Here is a 10038-nt window from a genome sequence, read left to right on the forward strand (position 1 = left end):
AGAATTCTGGTTTGCTATTGTGGCGCGCAGAGCGCTTTGGTTGAAATCTTGGTCGGTCTGATGCGTCTTCCAAGAACAAGCTACTAAACATTCCTTTCAAGGGGAAAACGCTGTTTGGCCCTGACTTGAAAGAGATTATCTCTGATATCACTGGGGGTAAGGGCCACGCCCTTCCTCAGGATCGGCCTTTCAAGGCAAAAAATAGACCTAATTTTCGTCCCTTTCGTAAAAACGGACCAGCCCAAAGTGCTACGTCCTCTAAGCAAGAGGGTAATACTTCTCAAGCCAAGCCAGCTTGGAGACCAATGCAAGGCTGGAACAAGGGAAAGCAGGCCAAGAAACCTGCCACTGCTACCAAGACAGCATGAAATATTGGCCCCCCGATCCGGGACCGGATCTGGTGGGGGGCAGACTCTCTCTCTTCGCTCAGGCTTGGGCAAGAGATGTTCTGGATCCTTGGGCGCTAGAAATAGTCTCCCAGGGTTATCTTCTGGAATTCAAGGGACTTCCCCCAGGGGGAAGGTTCCACAGGTCTCAGTTGTCTTCAGACCACATAAAAAGACAGGCGTTCTTACATTGTGTAGAAGACCTGTTAAAAATGGGAGTGATTCATCCTGTTCCATTAAGAGAACAAGGGATGGGGTTCTACTCCAATCTGTTCATAGTTCCCAAAAAAGAGGGAACGTTCAGACCAATCTTAGATCTCAAGATCTTAAACAAATTTCTCAAGGTCCCATCGTTCAAGATGGAAACCATTCGAACTATCCTTCCTTCCATCCAGGAAGGTCAATTCATGACCACGGTGGATTTAAAGGATGCGTATCTACATATTCCTATCCACAAGGAACATCATCGGTTCCTAAGGTTTGCATTCCTGACAAACATTACCAGTTTGTGGCGCTTCCTTTCGGATTAGCCACTGCTCCAAGGATTTTCACAAAGGTACTAGGGTCCCTTCTAGCGGTGCTAAGACCAAGGGGCATTGCAGTAGTACCTTACCTGGACGACATTCTGATTCAAGCGTCGTCCCTCCCTCGAGCAAAGGCTCACACGGACATCGTCCTGGCCTTTCTCAGATCTCACGGCTGGAAAGTGAACGTGGAAAAGAGTTCACTATCCCCGTCAACAAGGGTTCCCTTTTTGGGAACAATTATAGACTCCTCAGAAATGAGGATTTTTCTAACAGAGGCCAGAAAAACAAAACTTCTGGACTCTTGTCGGATACTTCATTCCGTTCCTCTTCCTTCCGTAGCTCAGTGCATGGAAGTGATCGGGTTGATGGTAGCGGCAATGGACATAGTTCCTTTTGCGCGCATTCATCTAAGACCATTACAACTGTGCATGCTCAGTCAGTGGAATGGGGACTATACAGACTTGTCTCCAAAGATACAAGTAAATCAGAGGACCAGAGACTCACTCCGTTGGTGGCTGTCCCTGGACAACCTGTCACAAGGGATGACATTCCGCAGACCAGAGTGGGTCATTGTCACGACCGACGCCAGTCTGATGGGCTGGGGCGCGGTCTGGGGATCCCTGAAAGCTCAGGGTCTTTGGTCTCGGGAAGAATCTCTTCTACCGATAAATATTCTGGAACTGAGAGCGATATTCAATGCTCTCAAGGCTTGGCCTCAGCTAGCGAGGACCAAGTTCATACGGTTTCAATCAGACAACATGACGGACTGTTGCGTACATCAACCATCAGGGGGGAACAAGGAGTTCCCTAGCGATGGAAGAAGTGACCAAGATTATTCTATGGGCGGAGTCTCACTCCTGCCACCTGTCTGCTATCCACATCCCGGGAGTGGAAAATTGGGAAGCGGATTTTCTGAGTCGTCAGACATTGCATCCGGGGGAGTGGGAACTCCATCCGGAAATCTTTGCCCAAGTCACTCAGCTGTGGGGCATTCCAGACATGGATCTAATGGCCTCTCGTCAGAACTTCAAAGTTCCCTCCTACGGGTCCAGATCCAGGGATCCCAAGGCGGCTCTAGTGGATGCACTAGTAGCACCTTGGACCTTCAAACTAGCTTATGTGTTCCCGCCGTTTCCTCTCATCCCCAGGCTGGTAGCCAGGATCAATCAGGAGAGGGCGTCGGTGATCTTGATAGCTCCTGCGTGGCCACGCAGGACTTGGTATGCAGATCTGGTGAATATGTCATCGGCTCCACCTTGGAAGCTACCTTTGAGACGAGACCTTCTTGTTCAGGGTCCGTTCGAACATCCGAATCTGGTTTCACTCCAGCTGACTGCTTGGAGATTGAACGCTTGATTTTATCGAAGCGAGGTTTCTCAGATTCTGTTATCGATACTCTTGTTCAGGCCAGAAAGCCTGTAACTAGAAAGATTTACCACAAAATTTGGAAAAAATATATCTGTTGGTGTGAATCTAAAGGATTCCCTTGGGACAAGGTTAAGATTCCTAGGATTCTATCCTTCCTTCAAGAAGGATTGGAAAAAGGATTATCGGCAAGTTCCCTGAAAGGACAGATTTCTGCCTTGTCGGTGTTACTTCACAAAAAGCTGGCAGCTGTGCCAGATGTTCAAGCCTTTGTTCAGGCTCTGGTTAGAATCAAGCCTGTTTACAAACCTTTGACTCCTCCTTGGAGTCTCAATTTAGTTCTTTCAGTTCTTCAGGGGGTTCCGTTTGAACCCTTACATTCCGTTGATATTAAGTTATTATCTTGGAAAGTTTTGTTTTTAGTTGCAATTTCTTCTGCTAGAAGAGTTTCAGAATTATCTGCTCTGCAGTGTTCTCCTCCTTATCTGGTGTTCCATGCAGATAAGGTGGTTTTACGTACTAAACCTGGTTTTCTTCCAAAAGTTGTTTCTAACAAAAACATTAACCAGGAGATTATCGTACCTTCTCTGTGTCCGAAACCAGTTTCAAAGAAGGAACGTTTGTTGCACAATTTGGGATGTTGTTCGCGCTCTAAAATTCTATTTAGATTGCTACAAAGGATTTTAGACAAACATCTTCCTTGTTTGTTGTTTATTCAGGTAAAAGGAGAGGTCAAAAAGCAACTTCTACCTCTCTCTCTTTTTGGATTAAAAGCATCATCAGATTGGCTTACGAGACTGCCGGACGGCAGCCTCCCGAAAGAATCACAGCTCATTCCACTAGGGCTGTGGCTTCCACATGGGCCTTCAAGAACGAGGCTTCTGTTGATCAGATATGTAGGGCAGCGACTTGGTCTTCACTGCACACTTTTACCAAATTTTACAAGTTTGATACTTTTGCTTCTTCTGAGGCTATTTTTGGGAGAAAGGTTTTGCAAGCCGTGGTGCCTTCCATTTAGGTGACCTGATTTGCTCCCTCCCTTCATCCGTGTCCTAAAGCTTTGGTATTGGTTCCCACAAGTAAGGATGACGCCGTGGACCGGACACACCTATGTTGGAGAAAACAGAATTTATGTTTACCTGATAAATTACTTTCTCCACGGGGTTGTCGGGCCCACGGCCCGCCCTGGTTTTTTTAATCAGGTCTGATAATTTATTTTCTTTAACTACAGTCACCACGGTACCATATGGTTTCTCCTATGCAAATATTCCTCCTTAACGTCGGTCGAATGACTGGGGTAGGCGGAGCCTAGGAGGGATCATGTGACCAGCTTTGCTGGGCTCTTTGCCATTTCCTGTTGGGGAAGAGAATATCCCACAAGTAAGGATGACGCCGTGGACCGGACACACCGTTGGAGAAAGTAATTTATCAGGTAAACATAAATTCTGTTTTTTCTCCATTTCCGTTCGATCAAATGACTGGGGTTGTGGGTAAGGGAGTGATTCTCAGCAGTTTAACTGTGGTGCTCTTTGCCTTCTCCTGCTGGCCAGGAGTGATGTTCCCAACAGTAATTACTCAAGCCATGGACTCACCATATCCGGAAATAAATAAATTTATTAGGTAAGCATAAATTTAGTTTTTTTTGTAATTATTAATATTAATATGGGTCTTGCAAGATCTATTTTGTAAGTGGATTAAATCATAAATGCCACATTTGTCATATGTGTGGTACCATGGCTTAAGGCCACAGATCATTTCATTAGTGAAATTCTTTTGCCTTGTTATACCAAGAATGAGCCATCTGCAGAACAATTCTATTAAAGAGCCACAAGGTCTCCTGTGCGCACCTCTTACTAAATCAGTAGTTTTTGGTAAACACACATAAAAGAAGAAACATAATTTACATTTATTCTTGTGAGTGCTGCAGATATCTGCACAGAACAAGGGGTATTGGCACACACTCACACATGCACACAAATTGTATAGCTGCCTAAAATCACCTATTCTATTAGTCCTTATCACACAATGATGTCAATCAGTCACCACTCTACAAGGGGCTAGATTACGAGTGGTGCGCTAACATTTGCATAAGTGAAAAGGGGTTTATCGAGGCTCTTTGCACGTTTCTGAAGTAGCATGGTAATTCAAGTTGAAAGAACGCAATTTAATTTAACACACATCAGGATAGTGCGACTTCAGAGCTCTGGTTAACTGTTACGCAACACAAAAACGTTTTATTTTCTTAGACCTGCTTCTATTGCGTATTAATATTTTACTTAGATCCTGCCCATTGGCTCTTCACTAATCCATGAGTTCTTACTAACCCAGATGCTTCAGAGATCTGTCGACACTTCCATGCAAGATGAAGATGTTCTGGATAAAGTTTATGGGAAACCTATTTACCAAGGGAATCGCAGCACCCTCAAGAAAGGACCATACCTGCGCTTTAGCTCACCATCACCCAAGTCCAAACCTCACAGGCCCAGGATTCTGGAGACTGTAAGAGGTCCGTGAGTCATAAACAATAAGCTCTTTTACTAGTTAATTGCTTAGTATTGTTTCTCATGTTTGAGGAACTTTAGCTGATGGTATTTACTGTCTAAGCTAAGGAAATAGATAACATTGTGTTGGTCAGCACATTTATTTAATCTTTCTGTCTTATACTCCCTAAGCAAACCTTTTCCAAGGAATTGTACTCTTAAATATAAACTGCATAATTATTTCTTATAACCTCTGTGTTCTTAAGGTATTAAACAGAAGTCTGCAAAAACACAGACCAGTGCTACCGGGTGTAAGGTGACTCTAACCAAGCTGAAAAGCCAGGAGCGCTTTTTGCCCATGATGCAAGAGCCGCAGTACTTGTTCAGTCCCACCGGACAGTCCGTCAGCATGTCTGCACCAATGGAGGGACACCTCATCCCAATGGCAATTCCTCTAGGTACAGGAGAGTGCTGCAATGTGCAGATCACTGGGCCAAGTATTGTCTCTGCTTACTCTGTCTAACCCTAACATACAGCTTGTTAAATCCCAGAACCACAGTGCCTAGTGTTTTACATCTGGCTACTAACTTTTTAGTATCTTTAAAAAAATAATGCTTTTGGTAGCTGTTATACTTTTGTCACCCCGTTCAGTGTAACAGAGGTCTAAAGGGATATGAAACCCAAACATTATTTTGTAAATTATAACAGAACATACTATTTTAAAAAGTTTCCAATTTACTTCTATTCTCAAATTTACTTCATTGCCATGATATTCTGTGTTGAAGAGATACCTAGGTAGCATCTGTAGCTCTACATGACAGGAAATAGTGCTGCCCTCTAGTGCTCTTGCATATGGATAACATTAGCGCTACATGACAGGAAATAGTGCTGCCCTCTAGTGCTCTTGCATATGGATAACATTAGTACTACAGGACAGGAAATAGTGCTGCCCTCTAGTGCTCTTGCATATGGATAGCATTAGCGCTACATGACAGGAAATAGTGCTGCCCTCTAGTGCTCTTGCATATGGATAACATTAGTACTACAGGACAGGAAATAGTGCTGCCCTCTAGTGTTCTTGCATATGGATAACATTAGTGCTACATGACAGGAAATAGTGCTGCCCTCTAGTGCTCTTGCATATGGATAACATTAGTACTACAGGACAGGAAATAGTGCTGCCCTCTAGTGCTCTTGCATATGGATAACATTAGTACTACAGGACAGGAAATAGTGCTGCCCTCTAGTGTTCTTGCATATGGATAACATTAGTGCTACATGACAGGAAATAGTGCTGCCCTCTAGTGTTCTTGCATATGGATAACATTAGTGCTACATGACAGGAAATAGTGCTGCCCTCTAGTGTTCTTGCATATGGATAACATTAGTGCTACATGACAGTAAATAGAGCTGCCCTCTAGTGTTCTTGCATATGGATAACATTAGTGCTACATGACAGGAAATAGTGCTGCCCTCTAGTGTTCTTGCATATGGATAACATTAGTGCTACATGACAGGAAATAGTGCTGCCCTCTAGTGCTCTTGCATATGGATAACATTAGTGCTACATGACAGGAAATAGTGCTGCCCTCTAGTGTTCTTGCATATGGATAACATTAGTGCTACATGACAGGAAATAGTGCTGCCCTCTAGTGCTCTTGCATATGGATAACATTAGTGCTACATGACAGGAAATAGTGCTGCCCTCTAGTGTTCTTGCATATGGATAACATTAGCGCTACATGACAGGAAATAGTGCTGCCCTCTAGTGCTCTTGCATATGGATAACATTAGTACTGCATGACAGGAAATAGTGCTGCCCTCTAGTGTTCTTGCATATGGATAACATTAGCGCTACATGACAGGAAATAGTGCTGCCCTCTAGTGTTCTTGCATATGGATAACATTAGCGCTACATGACAGGAAATAGTGCTGCCCTCTAGTGTTCTTGCATATGGATAACATTAGCGCTACATGACAGGAAATAGTGCTGCCCTCTAGTGTTCTTGCATATGGATAACATTAGCGCTACATGACAGGAAATAGTGCTGCCCTCTAGTGTTCTTGCATATGGATAACATTAGCGCTACATGACAGGAAATAGTGCTGCCCTCTAGTGTTCTTGCATATGGATAACATTAGCGCTACATGACAGGAAATAGTGCTGCCCTCTAGTGCTCTTGCATATGGATAACATTAGCGCTACATGACAGGAAATAGTGCTGCCCTCTAGTGCTCTTGCATATGGATAACATTAGTGCTACATGACAGGAAATAGTGCTGCCCTCTAGTGTTCTTGCATATGGATAACATTAGCGCTACATGACAGGAAATAGTGCTGCCCTCTAGTGTTCTTGCATATGGATAACATTAGTGCTACATGACAGGAAATAGTGCTGCCCTCTAGTGCTCTTGCATATGGATAACATTCTTGCAAAACTGCTGTCATATAGTGTTCCAGAAATGGGCCAGCTCCTAAGCATATACGTCTTTTCTTTTCAATGAAAGATACCAAGAGAATAAAGAAAAATTGATAATAGAAGTAAATTAGAAAGTTGTTTAAAATCACTGCTCTATCTGAATCATGAAAGAAACATTTTGGGTTTCATATCCTCCTAAGAAAATCCTGATGTGTTCTGCATTGAAATGAATACTTAGTACCTATTTAAACTAAATATGTGTACTCACTAAACCTTAAAGGGACACTAAACCCACATTTCTTCTTTCATGATTCAGATAGAGCAGGCATTTTTAAGCAACTTTCTAATTTACTCCTATTATCAATTTTTCTTCATTCTCTTGCTGTCTTTATTTGAAAAAGCAGGAATGGTGCCAGCCTATTTTGGCTACATTTAGCCATCCAATCAGCAAGCACAGCCCAGGTTCTGAACCTAAAATGGGCCGGATCCAAAGCTTTTATTCCTGCTTTTTCAAATAAAGATATCAAGATAACGAAGAAAAATTGATATTAGGAGTAAATTAAAAAGTTGCTTAAGCTCTATCTGAATCATGAAAGAAAAAATGTGGGTTTACTATCCCTTTAACTATATAGTATAGGACACTTTTTTGTAATTAAAGGGACAGTCTACACAAACATTGTTATTGTTTAAAAAGCTAGGCAATGCCTTTACTAGCCATTCCCAGCTTTGCACAACTAGCGTTGTTATAATATTATACTTTAAACCTTTAATTTCTGCCTGTTTCAAAGGCTCTATAGACAGCCTCTTATCACATGCTTTATTTGCTTTTCCTCAACAAGAGATGGATAGTTCATGTGGGCCATATAGAGAACATTGTGCTCACGCCCGGGAAGTTATTTAAGAGTTAGCACAACAAAGTACTAAATGCAACTCAATAGATTTTAAATAGTCACAGTCATGTGGTCAAGGGGCTGTCAGAAGATTCTTAGATACAAGGTAAAAACAGAGGTAAAAAGTGTATTAATATAACTATGTTGGTTATGCAAAACTAGGGAATGGGTAATAAAGGGATTATCTATCTTTTAAAACATAAAAATTCTAGAGCAGACTGTCCCTTTAAAGATGTTAAAAAATGAAAGCACATGTTTTTACATAATAATTTTAAGGTTAATCTACACCCATTTAACGCCTGTGATCTGATACATAGGAGTGCACTTCTGCAGAGCCCCTGCTTGTTCTGTCTAGATGTGCGTAATTTATTTGTGTGTCTGGTGACTGCCATGCAGTTTATTCCCTTATTTGTTGTGGGTGCGTTGGTCAATATTTTTGCTGCAAACTAACTTTAAAAGTTTCTTATTGGATCATTGCCATGCTAAGGGGCCAACACTATGCCCTATGTTAGCCAAACTAATAATGATGCTCTTATTTTTTATTATAGGAAGATCACGGTTTGATGGGGTTTGTCCTTTGCCTTCTTCTGTAACTCTTACCCGACCTCACTCTGTAACAATTACTACATCTATTCCATCCTCACCGCCAAAACCACAAGCAAGAACCGTCAAGCCAAATGTGGCAGTGCTAGAAGTTTTATCAGAGAAAAAAGACCCCCCACAACTCTCAGTCCAGGTAGGCGATCACTGTCACCTGCCATGAGTCATGTCTGGTTTTGGGTTGGTTATTTTTGTTTTTACACTCATCTCCGTGTTTATACTTTTGGTCTTTCTTGTCTTCTGTTAACTTTTTTTAAAATAACAATTTTTTAATACGTTCTTTTGCCAAATAAAAGCCTAAACTCATCAGCACTCAGTTGTGTTGAATCAAGCTGATGAACTCTCAGCCCTGTAAATTGTTGTAAAGCAGCATTTATATTGCAGTTTGATTAAAGAAACTGTAAACACCTTGTGCTTGTTTTATATAATGTTTAGTTATGTGCAATGATACTCCTTTTCAAATACTTTAATTATTAACGTTACCCCCATTTTCATGGAATTAGCTCTGAAAACTGAGTTTTCTAAGTTAAGTTTAAAATGCACCCTGTTGGTTAAATCTGTTACATATCTGTCGCTAATTGGCTTTAGTCAACTGCAAAACAATGTACTTTATACTAACTTTATGATGCCTTGATGTTTATTATTGTATTTATTATTATTATTGTTGTTTATTTATAAAGCGCCAACATATTATGCAGTGCTCTAACATTTAAGTACACAGTTATAGAGTGAAATAATCAGAAGACATTTACCTAATTCACTAGGGTAGAGGGCCCTGTCCTTGAGTCACTGTAAGCTGTAAACCATCTTTACATAAAATGGTCAACAGGGCAGGTGGACCCGTGAGCTTACAATCTAAATGAAGTACATGGGGAAGTTGAGGGAGAGGGAAACAAGTAGTAGAGACATCTTGAAATAAGTTGTATGCATCATTGAACAGATACGTTTTTAAGGGACACATGAAGGCTTTGAGACTAGAGGAAAATAACTAAGCGAGACAAGGAGTTCCATATGGTACATGCAGTTCTAGAGAAGTCTTGCAGACAAGAGTGTGAGGAAGTAATGAGAGATGAGGAGAGAAGTAGGTCTTGGGCAGAGCGGAGATGGTGGGTTGGGAAATATTTGCAGACAAGGGCAGAGATATTGGAAGTTGCAGTGTTGGTGAGGAATTTCTATGTTAGGGTCAAAGTTTTGAATTTGTTCTTGAGGCTAAGGGATGTCAGTAGAGGTGTTGGCAAAGAGGTGCAGCAGATGTGGAGCGCTGCTTAAGTAAAATAAGCCTGGCAGATGCATTTATGATGGATTGCAGTGGGGATAGGTGGTAGCTTGGGAGACTAGAGAAGACAGAATTGCAGTAGTCAAGACAGGAA

General features: G+C 41.8%; 1 protein-coding gene across 1 annotated transcript; it reads left to right on the forward strand.

Moving 5' to 3' along the window:
- The first annotated feature begins 4606 nt into the window (after window positions 1-4606).
- Window positions 4607-8831, forward strand: LOC128652400 (TALPID3 protein). Its single transcript, XM_053705339.1, has 3 exons — window positions 4607-4784; window positions 5025-5216; window positions 8617-8831. Exons 1-3 carry the CDS (start codon window positions 4607-4609, stop codon window positions 8829-8831), a joined length of 585 nt encoding a protein of 194 aa, XP_053561314.1.
- Window positions 8832-10038: the final 1207 nt, after the last annotated feature.

Source organism: Bombina bombina, chromosome 1 (genome assembly GCF_027579735.1).
Source record: "Bombina bombina isolate aBomBom1 chromosome 1, aBomBom1.pri, whole genome shotgun sequence".
Lineage (NCBI taxonomy): Eukaryota > Metazoa > Chordata > Amphibia > Anura > Bombinatoridae > Bombina > Bombina bombina.